At 42.9% G+C, this 24,342-nt stretch overlaps 1 protein-coding gene across 1 annotated transcript in view; it reads right to left on the reverse strand.

Moving 5' to 3' along the window:
- Nucleotides 1-24,342, reverse strand: part of LOC146867275 (uncharacterized) — a 161,507-nt gene that overhangs the window by 113,111 nt on the left and 24,054 nt on the right. Inside the window, exon 2 of the mRNA XM_085614880.1 lies at nt 10,247-10,409. Within this exon, the coding sequence (XP_085471006.1) occupies nt 10,247-10,316 (70 nt within the window). The 5' untranslated portion in view covers nt 10,317-10,409. The remainder of the gene's footprint in view (nt 1-10,246; nt 10,410-24,342) is intronic.

Consider the following 24,342-nt stretch of genomic DNA (forward strand, 5'->3'; position numbering starts at 1 on the left):
CAGATGAGATTGCTAAGGAAACGGCTAGGAATCTTGCGACCCGAATGTATGTTACGAGTTCAGTGAGGTGGCCGACGGAGACTAGTATGTGTGAAGACACTGTTGAGAGCGTGAAAGCAATTCAGAATGAGGCCACTGAAACTGAAAAAACCAAGTGGAAAGAAAGCACGGGAAAGTTAGACGCGCATGGATGTTGGGTTGACTTGTCGGAATGTCAGAGGTGGATGTTACCGGATGCATATGTGCTAGCCGTTGTGACTATGGCTCACGGCTTGTCACACATTAGCGCGAAAGGTATATGTAAGTTGTTGTCCCCTGTATGGAAGAATGATGGTATTGCTAAATGTGCTGAGAGAGTGGTTAAGAATTGTATGGTGTGTTTGATGCATAATCCTGGCAAGGGCACCCCCACTCCACCCGGCCATTTTGCTCCTCCTACATGTCCCTTGGAGGTGATCCAGCTGTACTTCATCCATATGGAGAGATGCAATAACCTGAAGTACGTTTTAGTTGTGGTTTGTGCGTTCTCCAGATGGATCGAGGCCTATCCTCTTAAGGATAATACTGCCCTGTCCACAGCGAAAGTCCTACTGAAGGAATACTTTCCTCGGTATGGAATGCCACGGATTGTGTGGTCAGATAACGGAAGTGAGTTTGTGGGAAGCGTGATGCAGAGTGTGTGTAAGGGCCTTGGAATTCGACAAAAATTCCATAGCGCCAATCATCCCCAGGCAGCGGGTTTGGTTGAAGGGTACAATGGTACTCTGAAACTGAAACTTGCGAAGATACAAGCTACGACTGGTCTGTCATGGCCTGATGCCTTGCCTCTGGCTCTCTTATCGACCAGGGCGACTGTGCACTCTCGAGTAGGGCTTAGCCCATATGAGATTGTGTTCGGCCGCCCTGCAAACATTTGGGGAGTCCCGAGGCCTAAGGCCTTTGATAGTCTTGAGTATCCAATGTTAATTGATTATCTTCATGATCTGACTGCTAAACTGAGGTTAATTCATCAACAGGTCTTTGAAGCTCTGCCGGCACAGACAGAGGGTCCTGGACATCGGCTCCAGCCAGGTGACTGGGTTGTCACCCGCAATTTTGGCAGAAAACGCAACTTGGAGCCGAGATTTGTGGGTCCCTTCCAAGTATTGCTGGCTACAAGGACTGCGGTTCGGTTGGAAGGCAGAAAGAACTGGGTGCATGCCACCCATACCAAAAAGGTTCCGATCCCTTCACCAGCGGATAATTGGGTGAGAACTGGTATTGCGGCAACGGAAACCGAGACCCCTCTATGTTTCGTGCCGTTTAGTGATGCTCAACCTGTAGGAAACAATACATTGCAGCCAGACACATCTGTTGAGTCGTCAGTTTTGGAGAACTCAAGGTCTGAATTGTCATCTGACCGATTGAACACTGTTTCACAATTTGAACAATTATTTGAAGAGCAGACTCGACCTGGAAGAAGTCGATATTTTCTTCGTTCACATGACAAAGACTAATAACATCTTTTTTTTTTAACTAATATTGTCCTTTACTGTTGCCACGAACATTAAGAACAATTGCATCTTTTACTGAGTTTCGAGTTCCTTTTCATGTGTACTTTTTACAGCTAAGAGATTTTTTTATGTTTGTTTAGGAAAACCTATCATCCGGGTTGACCGTAGGGCCGTACGGGCACTTCCTTCTGTTTAGCAGGTTCCTGATACTAGGTCGGTTACTTTTTGTCGATTCCTGGGAACTCCTGGGGATTGATAATCGCTACTCAGAACGAAGTGCGTCAAGGACGTTACGGACGGTCTTTAGAGGATGGCGTTCTCTGAGCTGTTGGAAGTAGAAAGGATGTCGGCGCAAAGATCAAAATTGCATAAGATTGTACAAACAAAATGTTTTCTGTTTCAGGTATTCCTGTTGTTTCTGACTGTTTCTATGCTATTGGTAGGTGGAGTGTATTTTGGAATACAGTCGTTATTGCCTTCCATTTCACCTACTTTTTCTCCTAAACTAAGTTCTATCACCATGGTTTCTCCACATTCCTTTCATCCTCTGCCCCAACATGAACAGGTTAGACGTGCAGAATTCATTAATAACTCCTTCGTTCAACTCCTACATCAGCATCAGTTGGTGATGAATACTACCAACTGTTGGGTGTGTGGGTTAATGCCACATACCATGGATAGGGGTATTCCGTATTTGGTTCTTCCTTACAGCTCTCAGGGGTCAGCTCGAGCATTCCAAACTATGTTCCGTAGTGCACTAGATTCCTACCCCAGTCGAGAGCCACGTTCTGCAAACTTCGGTCCTGGTCCGTACCACAAGCCTTTGGCGATAGCGATTGCTGATTTATTTTTGATGCATCGCTTATTCCAGATGAAGAGGTGCAAGCATATAAAGATCTGAGTGAGGCCGAGTATAGTATGTCAGTGGGTGATAGACAGCTTAAGAGCTCGTCTCCAATATGGATCGTACCCCACCTCGGTAATTTCTGCTTGAAAGGTCTTGGTCGAAATCCGAGAGCCCAGCTTGGGAAAAGTGCTTGTACTGATACGTATGTTCTACCGATGCTCTCTTCCCCTGTTTTCCTGACTGCCAAGGGTACCTATTTCGTATGTTATGAACGTGCATATACATGGTTGCCCCGTGACTTCGGGTACCTGTTATATTGCGAATCTTTTGCCACCGACTTTTACGGTTGCCTCAGACTATCACAAGACTAGAGTTGTGAGAGGCGTTATTAGCGAAGAGGACACTGCCGGTCAAGAAGCAGGAGATTTCTTTAAGGGTTTCTTGCCGTTTTGGGGACCTATGGTTAATAGTAGGAACCTAAGACAGTTGACCCATGTGGTAGAATTGACTGCTAACATAACTGCAAGTGCTCTTGGTAATTTAACAGCAGAACTTCAGGCGGATAGACTCATGACGTTGCAGAACCGTATGGTTCTAGACGTTGTTCTTGCAGATAGAGGTGGTGTGTGCAAGGTGATCCATTCGAGCTGTTGCATTTTCATCCCTGACAACGCTCCAACTGTTTATCAAGCCATCTCGAAGTTACATAAGATCTCCGAGTCCATACACGTGGACGAAGGTGGTTGGACGCATCTAGGATGGTTTTGGGATCTGATATCAACTTGGGGTTGGAAGATTCTGATGATCATAGGGGTTGTTGTAACGTTTGTTCACGTGTTGTCTTTGTGTGCAGTGTGGTCCTGCCTTATGTGGCCTTTGTGCTACAACGTGTATGAGACGGCCATCTGTTACCAAAGAGACATTGATGGATAGAATGATGTTCCAGCAACAACTGAACGATTTGATGAATATCGAAATAGATTCTGATCTTGACTAGAGCTTGCCTACATGAGGGCAAAAGGAGCGTCTGAGGTTCCGTGAGAATCGTGATGACATTTTGGGTTTGTTCGAATATGGACGAGTTTGGTATCTACGAACCGCAAATGACGAGTTTAGTGGTTGTACGCGTTTGTGCTACGCTATTATGTATGGTTCGTCTCATTCGTGGGTGTGTCCATCTGAAACCCCCGGGTTCCATTTTAGATACGGCATCCATTTTGTCTCTTGCCCTCAAGTAGCCAGCGAACGGACACTGTCAGCTTCGTGACCCTGGGAATCCCAAACCTTTGCGGAGAACACGTGTTCTTTTGAGGGTGTCTTTATGATGAAGGGGATGACATTGCAAGGGCAGATGGCTCCACGCGAGGCTCATCTTGCCGTGCTAGTCTATTGTTTTCAGTCGTGCATGCATTAGGCACGGATCCTTTGATCCTGCAATCATGCTTCCGATATTGCTCCCTACATTCTTTCTAATCTGTTGTTCATCCTTGTTTTTCCTTTGCATCTGTTTCTCCTAATTCGTTTACAGTCAGAATGGAATGTGCTTAATGTGGGGATAATGTGTTTTTACAGTTGGGAACCGGCAATGCTGCTGTAATTATGTTCCGGGCTTCTGAAAACATGAATGCGACCTTTTTGAAGTTTACTGTGGGAACTGAGCTGTAACCTTTTGTTTGCCATGTTGTTCAATGACGAAAATGGGTATAAAAGGAGCGATCCACTTTTACAATTTGAAGCAGTCTCTCAGAACCTACACGTTGTGTACTTCTTGCGATTTCTGTATCCCTGCAGTAAATAAACACTGATCTTTGACGCCGCAGGAAGTGTCCCGTGTCTCTGTGTTTCGTATGCCGGAACAGGTAACCCACGAAGGTTTCAGGTGTTGTCCCCTGGCACCGCTGGGCCTTAGAATAGCCCAGTCCTTCAGTGCGGAGGGACTCTATTTCCCAGGCTCCCTAGCGGTCTGAGGCCGGGACCCGGAAACGCCGCCTACGCGCCTGGAGGTGCTATAAATCACTGCCTCTCTCCGGTGGAGCGGGGGACCAAATCAAACTGAGCTCCATATTGTGGTCATTGAACTTGCCTGATATTCCTGTGCTGCTGACCTGGGCGTAACAGCTCCTCTTTGCCTTCCCTCCCGCCGCCGCGCCGCAAACCACCACAGCCGCAGTGCAGAGGGACTCTATTTCCCAGGCTCCCAAGCGGTCTGAGGCCGGGACCCGGAAACGCCGCCTACGCGCCTGGAGGCGCTATAAATCACTGCCTCTCTCCCGCGTCGCGGGACAGCGCGTGGGCTGCGCCGGGCTGCGCCTGGGCAAAGGGCGGGCCGTCTGTGGCCGTCAGGGGCAGAAGGAGGCAGGGCCCCTTATTGTGGCCCCGCCACTAAGGACTATCAACGTAAGACTGGTATTCATGTTTGCTGTGTAACACTGATGCGAGTATAATTTGTCAGGGTGTTTATTCTCCTCTCCGTCTCCCCCTTAGGGTGTATACCGCACTGTGTTTCAAGGTCCGTTGTGTAGTAAAAGCATATTTTGTACTCACTGTTCTCCCGTAAGTCACAAGGTAGAACATCGCTATTAGGAGGTTCTGTGTGTGGTACACTGGACAACTTTCTTATAAGGGCCACTTCGGTTCTCGAAAAAGAAATTGCTTTGGCGGAGCGACGCTTATCGGTTGACAATCTATCGAATAAGCGCTCCTCATTAGGTTTGATCCAGTTGGCCACCTCCCCAGAGCCTGCTCCACCTTTCCCTTGTCTGGGGAATAATACAACGAGTGATGTCAGTACTTCTATATCTGTGCAAGACAGCATTCTTTTGGTAAATACCTCTAACAATCTGACAGGGTCACCGATCCCCTGGCTCTCCTTCAGTTCTTACTACCTTAGAGAGTCACACACTTAACGTCGACACTGTAATTGCTCAGGTGAATAAAAGTAAAGAAAATCCCTCTGTTGGCCCACCACCTAAAAAAAGAAAGAGGGGAGGGAAAAAATCTTATAACAAAACCAACTCACCTAAACTTCCCAAGAGGCCTGTTTCCTTACACCCTCCAAAGGCCCCGGGGGGCGATACCTTTTCGGACCCTCACTTTGTCGATCCTTTAACTGACGATCTAATGGAACGTTTGGAGTCTCTTGCGAGATCACTCCTTCCATTCTTGGAAAGATTGAAGAGATTGTCCAACCAACTTGGGTCATTAGAAATTTCACTGCAAAACAATACTAATCAATTAAAACTTTACCTTTCTGACTGAGCGACATATTCAAGTTGCTCGTCATCATTAAACCCACCTCCACTGACCGCTGGTAAACAGAGCAAGTCAGTGGCCGTCCAAACCGTACCATCCTCCTTAAGCTCTAAACTTCAGAATACCCATCAAATGGTTCTAACTGATATAGAAAACGGCAAGATAAATCCCAGTGAGCAATCTCCTCGGACTGTCTCATTCAGCAAACATGGAACTGCACCTAGTGCACTGGGTTACTCTGACGGGGAAAATATCCAGCATATAGACCTGCCTCCGGAGGCGGTACCTTATGTTGTTGCCTTAGCAGGAGTCCCAATATTAGAAAAAGGCAAAAAAGAGGGATACTGCGACCTAAAGAATAAGGTCGTTCATTGGCTGGCCCAGAATAGACCTTTACCCCCAAACATTGATGGGCAAATCCTAAATGTCCGTAGATTGGGCTGGGTCGGTCCTAGACCGAAAGATATACAAGGGGATTTGATCATTGTAAATTTTAGAGATCGTAGGGCAACAACCCACATAGCAAATTATTACCAAGGGGCAGGGCAGAGAGTTATCAGAACTTATGATCTGACTTATTTTTACCCACAGCCTGTATTGAATTCTATCCATCCTACAACCTATTCCCGGTTCCAATCTGGGGGCCCAAATTTCAACATTCTCATCTCCAATCGTTACTCAATTCTCTGTGGTTTGGAAGATGTGGATTGACTTTGCACTGGGAGAAAAATTTGTGATCCCCCGGGGTTTGTTAATAGGACTTTAGATAACTCCGACTCTCGGCCTTCCTGCCTTGATCCTGCCACAGTACAAAATGGGAATATACAACAACGGGTTCTAACCCCTGTACAACCTGGGGTGGGTACCCCACGGGTTTCCCCCCCCCCATCCTCAAATACCATCATCGGTCATAATCAGAAGACTCTGAACTCAAAAATTGAGGTCCTATTCTGGAACGTGGCTGGCCAACACTCCAAGCATGGGAATGAAGTTTGGAGTAATTTTATCTCCAACTTTAACATTCTGTGCTTGCAGGAGACGTGGCTGACAACGGAGATCCACGTAGATGGGTTTAAAACTTACTTTACACCTGCCCAACCTTCTAAGTCCGGTAGAGCTAAGGGTGGATTAACCATCTACATTTCAAATCTGATTAATACGGACAACTTGCGGGTAATAAAACTCGACCCCAACTATCAGATCCTTAGCTTTGGAATAAATACGAAGGACCACTTTCTTTTGGTAAATGTTTATAACAATCTCCCAGAGATAGAAGCTGCCAATCTAGTAAATACTATCAGTTCCTCAATTTCATCTATTACAAGGAAACTATCCAGGCGGGTAACTACTTTATGGGGTGGTGATTTTAACCAGCCCCCTTGCCAAGTTACCAACCAATTTTTATGCGGTATTAATGAGGAGTGATAATCCCATTCCTCACTTTAGTCACACAAGATTGGGCAGCTCCCTAAACGAAGCTATGTTTAATTTAAACTTAGGAATTGCCAACAATTTAGCTAATCCAAACATGTCAATGGCCCCCACCTTCCATGGGAGAGGTTTCCACTCTACTATTGACTTCATTCTGCTGTCTAATGATGCTTCAGTTGGTGATTGCTCTTTCCATTTACATCAGATTGTCTTGAGTGACCACTATCCTCTGAGTGTTTCTTTTCAGCTCTCGCACCGACATAATCTTAATATCCATAGCCTTTTGGATCAAAATAATTTGGCTATGGACAGGTGTAACGGCTATTCACTTAAGTGGTCCGTTGTTGATCCTGCTGACATTACTAAAACCGTGGTCACCGATGCACTTTCGCCATTTGAAAAATGTCTAGATTTGACCACAGCAGACATTGATGTTGTTACCAACTTTGGATTTTTGACTAAAGCTATAAACGAAGCTCTGAGGGTGAAAAACAATAACAAATTAAGGAACAGATCAGGCTGGTTTAATCATAGTTGTACTGCAGCCTATTCAAATCTAAAATCGGCACTACGCTTGACAATCAGGGTCCCTGCTGAGATCTCCAAATTGAGGAGGGCTTATAAGTCCGCTCTAAAAGAGAGAAAATTGGAGTTAAAACAACAGCTTTGGGACCAATTGCATGAGAGCTGTTTATCCAAAAACAGTGCTGCTTTTTGGAAAGTGGTAATATCACCTTTCCTAACGGACAGTGGTGGCACCTCCAAAATTGAGGTTGCCATTGATGAAAAAGATTGGGTAGACTATTTTTCTAAAATTTTTATGAAAAATCCAGTATCCACTGACAAAATGATTGGGGATTCTTGTAATCAATGGTCCTCTCCGTTTCCCATTGACCTGGATATCTCTCCAGACCAGGTTACATGGGCCCTAAGCGAAAGTAAGCAAGGGAAGGCCCCGGGCCCCGACGGGGTTCCAATAGACTTTTTTTAAACTCACACTGATCTTTGGATTCCTTTTTTGACTAGGGTTTTTAATGCACTATGCACTGTGGGTTTTCCGGAATCCTGGAAAAAATCCATCTTAGTTCCTATTTTTAAGAAAGGGGACCGTAACATAGCCTCCTGCTATCGTCCAATTTCCCTCTTAGATTCCTTGGGGAAAATGATGGGTCGGATAATTCTCGGTCGTTTGCAGGAGTGGGCCGAGGATAGCCATATCCTATCCGACCTACAATACGGGTTTCGCGAGGGTCGCGGGACCATTGATCAAGCCTTAAGCCTTAAATCTATCTCTCTTGATAGGTAAATATTAAGGCCGGAGCCCTTTACATGGTCTTCGTCGACCTCTCTGCCGCATTTGATTGTGTCAGTCACGCGAAACTCTGATCTGTCTTGCTTGAGATGGGGGTGGAGCAGAGAGTTGTCACCTTTCTGAGAGAACTATACACTAACGCGACTGCCAGGGTGAGATTTTGGGACCAGTGGAGAACTCACGGCGCCGTTTGGAGTGGAGCGGGGCGTTAGGCAAGGTTGTGTCTTGGCCCCCTTTCTCTTTACCCTTTACACCAACGGATTGGAGAAAGATATGCCCGTGACCTCCCTAACATAGGAAATCGCCCTATTCCTGCCCTCCTTTACGCGGACGACGCTGTGATACTGGCCCGTACCCCAAATGAATTACAAAGGGCGCTAAATAGGTACTCATCCTTCATGGTCAATTTGGACCTTAAGGTCAATATTGGTAAAACTTTTGTCATGAAAGCTGGAGTTGGTAAAATAAAAAATAACAAAACCAGGGACATTTATCTGAACAAGGAAAAATTGCCTTACCTAGGCCTAATGATAGACCAGAAATTAAACTGGAAAGCGGCAGTTGAAGTGAGAAAACTCCATTTCACGAGAACTACTACGGCCCTTGTAAATTTTTCCAGGAAAATAGGTAAAAAAGCACCCACGGAAATGATTACAATATACAAGGCTAAACGCATCACAGTGGCCTTGTATGGAGCAGGTCTCTGGGGCTATGCGGTTTTGGATTCCATTCAGGGGACAGAAAATATCTTTTTGAAGTATCTTCTTGCATTGCCGAGGAGCGCTGCAACCTTTTCCTGCCACTTGGAACTGGGTCTTCCATACGTGGCAGACCTCGCGAGAATTCAGCCACTTTTATTGTGGCATCGAATTTGGTCATCGGACAATACAGTCTTTTCACAATCAATAATTCAAGATTGTAAAGTCCTTGAACATGCACTTAAATCTAGGTGGTTATCTTATGTTAAAAAGTTTTTTGACTGATCTAGGGCTAGCAAAATACTACCATGATCCCTTCCTAATTCGGGAGTTATCGAGGAAGGTTTTTCAGAAAATATGCTTAAATCACCTCGAAGAGTTAAGATTTAGCTCCGAAGTCAGGAAACCATCTGTTAGACACAGTTTGACCGTTCAGACGGTATTTGGGATGCAGCCCTACCTAACCTGTAACCTTACTCCTTATGAACTTTTTCTTCTGGTTAGGTTCAGGCGGAACCTTTTTCACCGCCAAGTTGCTTTCCCGCTGAGAAACAATTGGGCGAAAACACTTCCCCTCTGCCCTTGCAATGAGACTTCTATCCAATCCACAATGCATACTACTTTTTTCTGTAAATTTTACATGGACCATCGGAAAAAAGTACTCATCCCATTACTAAAACGACTGGGCTTTCGAACATGTCGCCCAGCCTTCCTCTTTTTACAGCAAATGGATGGGGCGGGCCTGGTTTACATTGTCTTTAATCTATTACAATATATCATGCGCCATAGAGCGAACTTAGATTGACTTTGTTGAGCCATCGATGTTGAGGTTGGGGTGCTGATGGGAAAGGAGTATCTTATTCTGTATCAATGGTATGATTGATTTTTTCTACTATTTATTGGTTTTTAACATTATGATCAGTGATGATGAATGTTATTGTCGATGTATTTTAGCGAGATGTTTTTCTTAATATTGTAGTCCCTCTGCATCTTTTATGACCTCTCTTCGGAAGGTCGAATAAAGAATTCTTTGATTTGATTTGAAGTAAATTCCATGAGCTGAAGGAAAAGCATGGTCAAGTGTTCTTGGCTACCTGAGCTCACCCAGCAAAAATATATGCATGCCTGAGTTAGGGGAATTGATGTAATCCAAATACGTGGCAAATCATGAGCATCAATAGCAGTATATCGTGGTAGAAGTAATTGCACTTACCTAGGGTTCCTGGAACAAATCTCCGAGTGGGTCTGCGCACCTTTGAGGTAGTCATGGGCCAAAAGCCCATCTTCTATGTTATATCCATATGTATAGCACATTCCCACCATTTCTATGGCTCCAAATCAGTGGATATGTGTTCGGCTCCAGCCATCAGCAGGATCTGTTTGAATTGTATTGGATGTTAATCATTTTCCCTAATCCCATTAGGCAGATATAAAAGGCAGAGATTGTGACCTTTAAGTTGAGAAAGATGTGTAGATCATCTAAATCATCTAAATAGGTGTACAAACAGGCACTCGGAGACTGCAAAAGAGCAAATTGCATTGGATACAGCATAATTCAGCCTTAGCAAGGAGGCACCTAAGAGCCAGTTTGTCCCATGGCACAGCATTAGCGATAAAGCAAGCCAACCCAACATTATTAACAAAAGGCAGCACACACAAAAAAAAAAAAAAAAAGACTACAAACAAGAAAAAATATATAATGAAAGAGGGAACGACTGTCCACGACTTATGTAATCAAGCTGTCCTTGGAAAAACAGAATATGCCATAGATAAAAGAAGTCACAACACACAAACATACTAAAGAAAATTACTATTTGATGAAACCTAGGCGAAAGAACCTTGTGATAAATATATAACAGTAAAGTCAAAAATATCAAAAGCAAAAATAAAGAAGACCACAATATTGTCAGGAAATAGGTGTGTAAATCAAATTTTAACTATTATGACTATCGATTGCAAAAAATATATTAGCTTTAAAAATTACACCTTAAAAACATACGAATATAAAAAAGTATAACTTACAAATCTAAAATATATATGCTTTAAAATGATGACAAAAAATGAAACCAAATTTTTTTTTAAAAATGTGTAAATATAAAAATACTAATTAATTACAATTACCAACTCAATATTACAATATCAATACATTAAAATAAAATGTATTAATTTATAAAATTGACTAAAAACAAATTATAAACAATTCTTTACATTAAACTAACTTTTTAAATGTAAACAAAAAATACATTTAACCCCTTGGGTGCGTTGGACTGCCCGACGCACCAGTGCTCATGTGCGTAGGACGGCCCCCGGCCATCCTCGCACATGGCATCACTCTGGTGCGGGCACCAGAGGGATTCCCTTTATCCCCCAACAGCCTTGGGAGATGGGGGAAGAGCTTCCCCAGCTCCCGAGCCCCCCCCCCCCCGGTTTCCATGAAATGACGATCAGCGCACACGTCGCTCTGCCGTCATTTCAGTGAAACCGAAATTGAAATGAGCCAAAAGGCTCATTTCAATTTCGCTTTCTACATGTTCAGGGGGCTATCTCAGCACCCTGAGCATGTAGAAAGACGGGAGAGGTATCATTGGAAAGGGGAGAATCTCCCCTTTCCAATGGTACTCCTCCCAAGAGGGCGATCCACAAGCAGGGATCCACCCACTAGGCAGCAGGGAGGGGGAAATGGCCCCTTGGGCAAGGGCCTTTGCTCCCCTCATTTTTTTGGAGCACATTCAGACTTTCTAGACACCAGGGATTTTTATTGACGCTGGGGTGGGGGCTGCACAAAAAAAGGCATGGCAATGCTCCCACCCCCCCTGAGAATTATCAGTCTTTCTTCCCCCCCAGGGGGGAGACGGGGAAGTAGCCCCCGATCTGCCCCCGAGGGGGCAGAAAGCCCACTAGACACCAGAGATTTTTTTGCATTGATATTGGGGTGGGGGCTGCCCAAAATGGGCATGACAATGCCCCCACCCCTTGTGAAATTCCAGTCTTTCTGCCCCCAGGTGGGGGCTGCCCAAGGTTGGCAGGCCAATGCCCCCCCCCAAAAATGCAAGTTGATCTGCTCCCCACAGGGGCATATGGGGGCGGTAGCCCTAATCTGCCCCCGGGGGGGGCAGAAAGCCCATTAGGCACCAGGGATTTTTTTTTAGGATATAGGGGTGGGGGCTGCCCAGAATGGGCATGATAATGTCCCCACTCACAAAACAATTTCCACAGACTTTCTGCCTCCCGGGAGGCATATTGGGGCAAAAGCCCCTTATCTGCCCCCCTGGCGGGCAGAAAACCAACTAGGCCTCAGGAAATATTTTATTTTTAATTCAGGGGTGAGGTTAGCCCAGAATGGGCATGCCAATGCCCACATCTCCCCCAAAAAATGCCAGTGTCTTACTGCCCCCCTGGGGGGGGGGGCAGATGGGGGCAGTGGCCCCTGATCTGACTCCAGGGGGGGGGGCAGAAAGCCCACTACACACCAGCAATTACACGGGTTATTTTATGCGTGGGGATGGCCCACAATGGGCATACCGATGCCCCCACCCCCCAAACAAATAGCCAGAGTCTTTCTGCCCCCTGTTTGGGGCATATCGGGTCAAACCCTCCCACCCCCCCCCCCGATTTCCCATCCAGGGTGGCAGAAAGCCCACTAGGCACAGAATTATTTTTAGCAATGTGACTACCAGTGGATTTTGGACTCTAGCGCACTCGGCACATTGGGAAACCTAGCAAACCTGTAAATTTTTTAAGACTAGAAACCAAGGGTAATACAGGATGGGGTGATTTGTGTGCCTCTCACCAGGTTCTGATAGCCAGAATCCCTTGCAAACCTCAAACTTAGTTTAAAAAAAAACAACAACAAAAAACACATTTTCCGTACATTTCTGTGATGGAAAGTTCTGGGATCTGCGTGGATCCACAAAATTCCACCCACCCCTCATTCCCCAAAGTCTTACTAGGAAAATTGTACCTCACTAGTGTGGGTAGGCCTTGTGCTCGCATCAGGAAACGGCCCAAAACACAACGTGGATATACCACATTTTCTCAGTGAAAATTTACGCTATTTTTTGCAAAGTGCCTAGCTGTAGATTTTGAACCCTAGCTCTGCCGGCACCTAGGGAAATCCAGCAAACCTATACATTTTTGTAAACTAGACACCCAGGGGAATCCAGGATGGGGTGACTTGTCTGGCTCTGACCAGGTTCTGTTACCCAGAATCTCTTGCATACCACAAACTTTGTAAAAATGAAAACACATTTTCCTTACATTTCTGTGGTGGAAAGTTCTGGAATCTGTGTCGATCTTCAAAATTCTACCCACCCCGCATTCCCAAAAGTCTTCTGAGAAAAATGGTACCTCTCTTGTGTGGGTGGGTCAAGTACCCGCGACAGGCAAGGGCCCAAAACCTATTGAGGCTACATCAAAATTACCCATCACAAAACAACCTGGTTTTGCAAAAGGGGTCCCATGAGATTTTGGCCCCGGCAGCCATCTATGGAAACCTACCAAACCCACACATTTCTGAAAATTAGACACCCGGGGGAGTCTAGCAAGGTATGGCTTGTGTGGGTCCCCCAACATTTCCCTACCCATAATCCCCTGCAAAACTCAAATGTAGCTGGAAAAAAACAAAACTTTTTTCTCAAATTTCTGTGGGGAAAAGTTCTGGAATCCTTGTGGTATGTCCACGTTGCGTTTTGGACCGTTTCCTGATGCGAGCACAAGGCCTACCCACAGTAGTGAGGTACAATTTTTCTAGGAAGACTTTGGGGAATGTGTGGTGGGTGGAATTTTGTGGATCCACGCAGATCCCAGAACTTTCCATCACAGAAATGTTTTTTTTTTTTTTAAACTAAGTTTGAGGTTTGCAAGGGATTCTGGCTACCAGAACCTGGTGAGAGGAACACAAGTCACCCCATCTTGGATTCCCCTGGATATCTAGTTTAAAAAAAAAATATTTTTATAGGTTTGCTAGGTTTCCCTAGGTGCCGGCAGAGCTAGGGTTCAAAATCTACAGCTAGGCACTTTGTAAAAACAAAAAAAAAAAAAGGTCAGTTTTCACTGTGAAAATGTGGTGTGTCGACGTTGCATTTTGGACCATTTCCAGTCACGGGCACTAGGCCTACCCACACAAGTGAGGTACCATTTGTATTCGGAAGACTTTGGGGAATGCGTGGTGGGTGGAATTTTTTGGGGATCCACGCAGATTCCAGAACTTTCCACCACAAAAATGTGAGGAATTTTTTTTACAAATTTTGAGGTTTGCAAGGGATTTTGGGTAACAACCTGGTGTGAGACAGACAAGTCCCCCCCTTCCTGGATTCCCCTGGGTGTCTAGTTTTCAAAAATGTATCGGTTTGTTAGGTTTCCCTAGGTGCCGGCAGAGCTAGGGTTCAAAATCTAGAGCTAGACACTTTGCAAAAAAAGGGTCAGTTTTCACTGTAAAAATAAAGTGTGTCCATGTTGCGTTTTGAGCCATTTGCTGTCTCAGGCACTAGGCCTACCCACACAAGTGAGTTACCATTTCTATCGGGAGACTTAGGGTAACACACAACTGTAGAGCAACTGTTATTACCTATTGATTTTTTATGCATTTCTGCCTTCTAAATGAAAGACAATGTATAAAAAAGAAGTCACTTTGAAAAAGGTCGTATAATTCTCATGCTAGTATGGGTACTCACAATTTCTGAAATGTGGAAATATCTGTTTCTAAACTCTATATTTTGTTCCAATTTCGAGAAATACATAGTGTCTTTCATACCCATTTTTCCATGTATATATTTTCCCAAATTAATTGCTATATACCCGGTACATAATAAAAAACCATTGCAAGGCGCTGCTCAGTTTTTGGCTCTGGGTTCGTCGGGTTCTTGGTGAAACTGCAAGTCCTATATATCCCCACAACCAGAAAGGTCCTGCGGATGAAACAGTATATTGCTTTTGAACAGCTGTCATAATTAGAAGGAGTTACAGTTGAAAACGTTGGCACAAATGGCTATTTTTATCAACAAATTTTCGACTTTTCCTATATTCAACTGTTAGTTTCTATATAAAAACCTTGAAGGATCTACACAAATGACCCCTTGCTGAATTCAGAATATTTTCTACTTTTCTAAAATGTATAACTTTCCAGGATCCATTATTGCTCTAATACCCATTTCTTCCATTAACTGAAAGAAGGTTGAAAGCCCAAAAATAGGCTATGTCCCAGTAAAATGCCAGTTTTCTGACAAAAGTCTGCTTGTCCCTAAAATCTGGGGAAATGGTGATTTCAGCCCCACAAACCCTTTGTTGATAGCCAGACACTTTAATTTGCAGTACTTTTTTCCCCATTCCCCCCCCCCAAAAAACAAGAAATGTTGCTGTATTTTGGCTAATTTCTGGGTTCCCTCCAGTAGAATCCACAAACCCTGGGTACCTTTAGAATCCCCATGATGTTGGAAGAAAAGGATGCAAATTTGGCGTGGATACCTTATGTGGTCAAAAAGTTACAGGGGCCTAAGCGCAAACTACCCCAAATAGCCAAAAACGGCTTAGCACGGGGGGGAGGTATAAAATTCACTATTACCGCTCCAACCAGACCAACAGGATTTAAGAGGGTTTGATTTATTATTCTCACTCTGACGTAAGGTAAGTGTTGGACTTTCGAGGGGTTAGGTTTACTGATCCCACTGCAATATATGCAACAGTAGGAAAAGTGTTGGGGGTCAGAATCACTATTCCTATTCTTTGAGACTTTTCAATCTGCATATTTACAAAGCATGTAATCTCTTGGCATTTTTACTTTACTAGTCTTTTCCTCTGCCTTTGGGAGGTGAGTGCAAAGATAAAGTTTGCATGCATCGAACTGAGAAATTTACAATTTTTCATTTTTTTTAAGGATGAGTTCAACTATCAAATCAGATCATTGCTTAGGTTAATAAAACCCATAACAATATTCCAATAAAACTATAGAGCATAAAAACAGTATGAATGGTGGAGCAGAAGGATCTCGGTCAATAAAAGCATAATATTCGTATACAAGGACAAATCGGGTCATAGACAAGTGGTAAATATTTGGCATAAATTGCTACATTGCTATTAATACACTATTTTTTCCTCACATATGAATGTCCTGTAAGCTAAAAACTTTAAAGTCTTTATAACATGGTCTTTATCAGTCAGGTATTCGGATCTAATTAGTTTCTCATAAAATCAAAAATGTCATTGTTTTACAATGGAGCTGAGGATCCACTGGATCGATGCATTTTACTATAGCAGGTCTTCAAGTATGTTTGCCCTAATATTAAAAGTTTTTTTACCAATAAAATCAAACTTAATTTTAAAATGGGACATATGTAACAAGTGTATAAAATCCTGTTTTGCCGCACCGCATAACTTGTATGTCATTGGTCCGTTATTTTTCCAGGCTGGTAAATCAGTCAGGGATGGTAATGTCCCAAAGTGAGAAGCTTCCTTTTTAATTGTGGGGAATATGTTGTACTTCAATATGCTACAGGTTGTAGGATAAGATTGTAACACCATCCAGGCGTGGGCACGTTTGCTTAATCTGTTTTTGTCTTCAATTAACGAGTGCTTTTTTGCAACTTTATTCATTAATTCGCCGCATGCCAGAAAAGAGAGGTTCTGTTGCCAAAGATCTGTTGTATTTGTTACTTTCAACGATGATTTCAGGTATTTACTATAGGCTGATTGATGATCATATTCCTGCACGCGCCAAAGAGCATTATTAAGTGGGATGGTGCGATTCATCCACATTTTGTACCATGATTTTATTGTTCCACATCTTCTTGCTATAGCCTGCTGCATCAGTCCAAATTCCAGCCAAACTTGCGCCGGAGAGGCATTCTGTGGAAGACCGAATACTTTTTTTTTTATATTCCCCGATTTGGAGACTTTCAAGTGATGTGTGTCTTCCCCAAGCATGACTTCACTCCCGTATGCCACTAGTGGCGAAAATGTAGCCTTTATGACTGCTAGTAGTGGCTTGTAAAAAGGTCCATTGAGTCTTCTTGCTAGTGAGCAAAAGGAGAGAATCAGGACATTTCCTTTCTTGTCGGCGTACTCATTATGTGTTTTAATCGGTTGACTATTCCTATTCAAAGCTAAGCAACAGTATGAAAAATGTTGGACTTCTATGGGTCAGAATTACTAACTTACTTCAGAATACGCTACATCAGGGACATTGTTAAACTTTAGAAAGCTCAGCTTTAATTTTTCATATTCCAAACTAATACAAAATTAATTATAAATATATAAAATACACAAACTACATTTCCATATACGAATAAAATATTGTTAACATTATGCAATATATACTAATAATTAAAAATGCTAAACATGACATTAACAAATATAATATACACAATAGTAAACAATTATAACAATTAAAAAATAGATTTAAAAACACTTCCCTTACTAGTACCACAAAATTCCAATAACCACGAAAACAAATTAATATAATAGAAACAAATAGCAATTACAGTTTCTTAAAAACAAAATAACACTTTAAAATGACTACGTAGACATAAAAATAAACATATTGTAATATCTAAAATATTAAAATCAATTAAATAAATGCCACAATCACTTATCTAAATAACTTATTACCTAATACATTTCGGTTTTTTTTTTAATTATCTATCAAAAACTAAATAATGTACGTAAATAATTCACTGATTAATACATTAAAATGTATGTAAAAATCCATTTAACATAGTGAGAAAATAAATATTCCACAAACTTCCCACCTGAATTCCCTCCGAACCCAACAACATGACATGAAAAAAATTTCATAAAATAAAAAATACCCAAATAAATTGGTGAATCAAAAAATATAAAATTACCAAAATAATTAAATGCCCTTAACATTTAAAATAACAACAATTTATAGCAATACAACTAGTAAAGCTCAATTAAATAATTAGAAAATTATATGCAAAACTATAACTATATAAAAGGCTTAAAACAATGATATTCTTACCTTCTATATTTTGAGCCACAATATATTTGACAAAACAAAATTTTTGATAAGAAATGTGTGTCTCACAATCATTTTACAACAATATGTTATTAGAATGCCATAAAAATAATTGCTGGTACATCCTAAGCCTGCGAATAACGATGTGAATTCTACCAATCGAGGCAGCATTTTCTCATAGGCGTTCTTTGTATCAACCTCCCTCCCCCAGTAGGAAGCAGCGTCTACATACTGCTCAATAAACTCAAGCACAGCAGGAGTGATGTTTATAAACAACATGATATTACATCTCTGACGGAGGGAGGGAAAATCAGGAGACGTAAGGTGTAGGCAACACTTTTTATGAAACTGCAATTTTAGTCTGTTGGGTCATTGCTGACTGAGAAGAAGAAAAATATTTCAGATATGAAATCCATTCTACTGTGTACTGCCTATCTCAGGAAAGAGGGAGAGCAGATTATTGAAACTTCCTACATCAATTAAGCTGTTGTGGCTCTTTGTCAATCACTAGTAAAGAATAAATATTCTTGCTATTAAAGGTACATAGAACCAAACATTTTTCTCAGCCCAAATATTTAAATGTAATAATCTTCCAAAATGTGATGTAAAACAGCAATATAAGTGAGTGGCTCAGCACTTGGTATCTGAAGCATTTGCAACAACCCCTTTTCTCAGGATAACAATTTTGAGTTAAAGTTGGGGAAACAATTTAAAAAACTGTACATTTAGCAGCATGCCTGGGTTGTTGATATTCCCCGTTTGGGGGGTGGCATAGAGCAGACAGGGCTATGGTGCCCCAATCATGATAGTTCAGGTTGTTTGCAACTGGTGTTCTGGTGACTTTTCTGTGCATCACTATCAGGGTAGTAAGTGTGAGCAACCAATCTCTTCTCGGTAAGGGTAGTGTGAGGGGCCAGAAATCAGGACTCAGCAGTCAACCAACAGACACAGTGACATATTGCTCAGCCCAGGGCTTATCGATTGCTCAAGAAAAGTATTTTAATTACAAAACATTACCTAATATTACACAGCGCAGTTAGGCGCCTCAGACACAGGTTTGTAGACCTGTTCACAATATTCAGTGATGTGCCACACCCTTTCATTACCTTCCCAAAGCTTACTGGTACTCCTAGCATCTACAGGCCCTGGTGTGGAATACGAAATAAAGCAGAAAAAGTGGAAGGTGCAGTTCACTAAAAGCACCCAAAAGCAAAGAAATGACAAAACTGTTCAGTTTGCTTTCACCGATTAAAAGGTGGCACGGTAAAAGTCTTAAATTAGTATGGCCGATTAATTTTTACCTCCTCAGTCTATCATTCCACTCTCAGCCTAGGACTCTCAGATACCTGAATTATGTAGATTAAGTTAAGTGGTGTGGACGCACACTGGCAGCAGCCCCGCTCCAGGCATGGTGGCCCTTGGACTGCTGTCGGACAACTTCACATGGAATGTGACAGATTGTCGAGATAGGGATGGAGGCTTACATGGCTACACTTACCTTTGGCAGTATCAAACTCCATTGGAGGGGTGCGTATGGGGCATTTGTATGGCAAGTGCAGCCTTTGCGATGGTTATCAGTAGGAGGCCCTCTTTGGAATCTGTGTCTTCCGGGGCAATCAGGGCTCTCACTGCGGCAGTGCAGAGGATCACTGACTCTGACATCAGTGTGGCAGCACCAGACTCCAGGGCACGTGACAAGGTGCCGCTCAGAATTAGCGCTTGACAATTTCAAAGTCTTGGTGCCGTTGACAGCAAGAACCACTTAAAGAAAATGAGGGACACCTTATTTTTGGGTTGCTCCGGTCTTTACTTCTTTGCATTTGCTCACAGTCTTACGTTGTTCTTCATTCTGTGAGCACACACGACTTCTCTTGCTGGACAGTCTCTCATCCTAGAGGGGCAGGCACACTCCTTTCCCCTCTCAGAAGACAAGCAGGGTCTAGGCTGCAAGGGCAAACCCTCAGCTCCTCCAGCAGAAAGTACATACTTCAGGTGATATTCCCTCAACCTGCAAGAGATGCTCTCATCAAAACCAACCCTGGTCTCAAAGCTGTCCTTCGAGTACTCTGCAGAGCACCCCAGTTTTTCACCAAGAAGAACTTGGAAGTGAAATAGTGTGTGTGTGTGGGGGACTTGAATCACACTTTTATATACATTTTCCAGACATGTGAAGTGGATCCACTGTCAAAGGTTGCAAAATTGGATTTGGTTAGTTATTTTTAAATGTCATTTTCTGGCTGTTCCTGAAACACAGCTTTTGTTGCAATATGAAAACTCTCACATCAGCTAGTAAGATGATAGCTTCAAGCAGAAATATACCCTATAATGGCAAAATGAACTGTGAGATTTTTATCAGCCTTTGTGATTTAGTAATCAGGTATCGACAACAACCGACCGCCTTGCCTAGAATCTTCGCCACCTTAAACACCACAAACTACAGCCTCGCCCCTACCATCTTACAAATGGCAGTGCTATGAAGAAAGCATCAGTGCTTTGCTAGTAAGGAACTCATTCAATTTCTAGAGGTAGTCCTGCCTCCATCCTCCTTCAATTTAGTGTCTGGAAGTCCACCCTTCAGCCACAGGAATGCAGTATATAGAATTACACTGTCTGAGGGAGCTGTATCTGCTCTCCAATTTGTGTCATGCCCTCTCCTTGAGAAAAAGTGCTTGGCACACTAGTGATTCACAAAACTCAGAACACTGCCACCACTGCCTTATGTAACTTATTAGGAGCATGGACAGTAGACCCATGCCTCCTTTGTGGGCCCCTCCAGGTCACAGAACAGAATTTGGACTTTGCCAGGGATAGGAATATGTCTCGCCACACACACTAGATGCATGTGGTGCCAGGGCCAAACAAAAAGTCAGTATGCCTTTTTCACATCCAACCTGGCAGTCAGGGGCGGGGTACCTTCTCATTTACCATGGAGGCCACATTCCCATTCCTACTATTGTGAAATGGAGTCCAAAGTGCGCCTAAATCCCTTTAATATATATTTTTGGATTGCTTAGCACCACTATGGAATTATAAGATGCGAAATAAGTGGGAACTCACATTCCCTTTAATTAAGTCAGGTTAATTCGTTCTTGGGATTTCTAGATAAACTAGGACTTTAATTTTTTTATTTCTTGCTGATAGTACTTGGATATAGAATTAATGAGGCATTTAAACCAGTAATGCATGGAAGGATAAACAGAAATATAGAGAGAGTGTGATGTTCTATGCATCTAAACTGACTATTTGCTTTCCAGGTTGTTCCATTTTTTGGGTTTTAAATCATTGCCTCATTCTTATCAAGTTATTGATGGACTCATTCATGAATCAACTCTTTTACACACATGTTTATGCTATTATTCATTTTGTTTCAATTGTACCCTAATCAGCATGCTCTGTCATACATACACATTAATTCTTTCTTTCATTCACGGTCGACCTGTTCACCATCAATATGTATGTTTCCTATTCATTCTTTTTTAATTTGTTTGTTGATACGCTTCCTAGTCACATCATCAGTTATGTTTGCATTCCTTGTATGCAAATGGTCCAAATGTAATAAATAATGTTCCCTGACCCTTGTGGATAACAAAGTACTTGTATTAGCTGAAAGTACTATACTGCAATTAAAATCTTAAAAATGTTTTTGAAGTAAAATCAGGCTTTGGTAAAGCCAACTAGCCTGGCTTACTTTCGGATCATAGCATTTATGTAGTGCTTACTATCCCTATGAGAGGCATTGAATCGCTTGCCCTGTGGCAAGATGTACTGTATTGGGTGTGTGGCTGGAAGTGTGCTTTATATTGTGGTGAACTTAGGTGAGAATTGTTTCGATGGTATGCATGAGCGATCAGCGACGTGCTCCTATGTTGTCTATGATCACAGTGCTATGGGTAATAGTGTGTTGGTGGTGGAAAGAAGTGCGAGAGATCGAGCACCCGCAGTTTACATTGACTTGAACCCCAAGAGACTTTTAATGATGACAGGCTACATACATCTTGCTGGATCCATCCAGGAGTAATCACCCACTGGGGCAGTGTTAAGCAGCCAGAATGTAGTATTTGGTGGAGTGGTGTACGGGGACTATTGCATGTAGGTAGTCTAGCCAGAAGGACAGTGGATTGCCCTGTGTATTTACACCACAAAATGAGGTAATCGCGGAAAGCAGAGTAAACCTAATGGCACCATGAATACGTGAGGTCAGGGTTACTGCCAAATGAGTAAAAAACAACACCAGAGTGGTGAGTTTGGAATATTAAATGACCCTGTTGATTAGAACAGTAGCCAAACAGCTTTTAAGGCAAGGATAGTACAAATACACCCGAGTGAGGAAAGTGGTGGAAGAGCAATCCATGTTAGCAACCCGAGCAGATTCTTCACATATTTTAAAGCCCCAGACTATACATACAAGGTGAAAATAGACCACATTTTGAGCAAGGATTCACGCCCCAAAACCCTCTCAAGTAGTCCTGGGCAGAGTCTGAGGAGCTCCGCATAGCAGAACTCTGCAAAGTGACCAAAAAACTCTGCCATGCTATGCGGAGTTCCTCAGGCAGCGGAATGCGTTTGCTCATGCCATTCGTGCCGGCTTTCAGCACTGGGTGTTTGTCTCGCATTGCAAAATCAACACGAATGGCACCATGTGCAGCGCAAGAGAACACTGCTTCTTTTCTTGCCGCATGCTTAGATTTTCTACCCGAGCTGCAGCTTTCTCAAACCAAGCAGAAGGTTTCGCAATGCGAGCAGTCGTGACCAACCACCTGTGTTGAGAAATCTCACCGGGAGGTGAATTTTCCTCACTCGCGCTCGCCAACTTGAATTTGGCTAGCGTGAACAGGGAAAAAACTCAACTCTGTTTTTCAGAACTCCGCGTTAGGAGTGCGGAAAACTCCACAAACTCCGTGAATGGAGCAGAGTTCCCCACACAGGCCTATACGGAAGCTCCAACGGGCTCCCAAACATGGGTGAGGACCAATTGAGCAGGTCATAGTTGGGTTGTAGCTCAAATCCTAGCAATACTGGAACCCTGCAAATGTGAGGGTGAGACACAAAGTGTTTGGCATGTTGATGCCTGTGGTGACTAGCCTGTTCCCATTCCTTCATGAGAGTCCAGCACTTTATTTTATATCCCAGAAGCCCCTGTTTTTACCCTAGTGTGCATCAGAAGGCAGCTTATGCCCTCCTATAATTCAATTGTCAGACAGTTTCCACCTTAACTATTAGTAGGGAAATGACATTTGAAGGTAAAAAAGGAATGTGATCATATGGAAACGTACTCTGTTCCCAAAGCTTCAGCTAGGACATCAGGATGACAGCAATATGGCATGGCCAAGACTTTCAGAAACACAGTTTTTGTATATCTCTACATGTTCCAGTCTGTTCTGTGTGGCCCCTACCCAACTGCTGTCCCGTTACGACACACCCCAATTAACTCTACTCACACCTCTAGCAAGGCCTTTGATGCAAATAATAGTAGCCACCGCAGGTGTCGATTCCTGATCTGGATAGGGCCAGAAAAAGACTGTGAAAGCATGCTACAGTCAAAGTGTGTTGATTGAGTCTACTGGGCACTGCAGCCCTCACATCTGCCCTAGCAGAGGAGAGTTACTAGCCATTCATTCCTGACAAAACTCTGGTCTTAGGGCCCTGTTGAAACATTTTAGTGATAAATCAACCTATCCCATACTACTTCAAGGCTGGATTCACAGTCTTGGGCTAGCATTCCTGATGCTATTGCACTTGATTCTTTCTTGCATACACCCTTTGCTTGCATTTTGAGTTCTGACTGAAAAACAATTGAAAGCCTGCTAACAAAAGAACAATGTATTGCTTTCTTATACAATGTATGTATGAGATAAAGAATGTAATGTGCGATGAATCAGTGTATTCTAAGATGTAAATTACCCTCATGCATTGATAGTCAACTCCTTAGGAGGTGGAATGACACAGCAAAAATCCAATAGCATGAGGTGAGAGAGAAATACTTCTCAGGATTGGGGTCAATGTCCACACGATGTATAGTTTGAAAAAATGGCAACAATAGGTCTTGCGGACAGCTGGGCTGTCAAGTTAGAACTTAAACATCTGCACATCTTACTTCTGCATACTTCACTATGTACGGTTAATGAACAGCATTTTAGGTCCAGTTATATACAGCTTTTCTTCCATGGGATGCCTCATGTCATTAAATCACAGCTCACAACCCACAAGTCATAACATAACACAATACACCACAAACACATTGCAAATACAGAGTGATGCTTTGGATGTTTCCTTATTGTGCATTGTCTCAGTGTTTTGTCCCTCATACTAGGGGATCAACCCAAGGCATATTACAGTGG

This window comes from Triturus cristatus, chromosome 1_2 (assembly GCF_964204655.1).
Source record: "Triturus cristatus chromosome 1_2, aTriCri1.1, whole genome shotgun sequence".
Classification (NCBI taxonomy): Eukaryota; Metazoa; Chordata; class Amphibia; order Caudata; family Salamandridae; genus Triturus; species Triturus cristatus.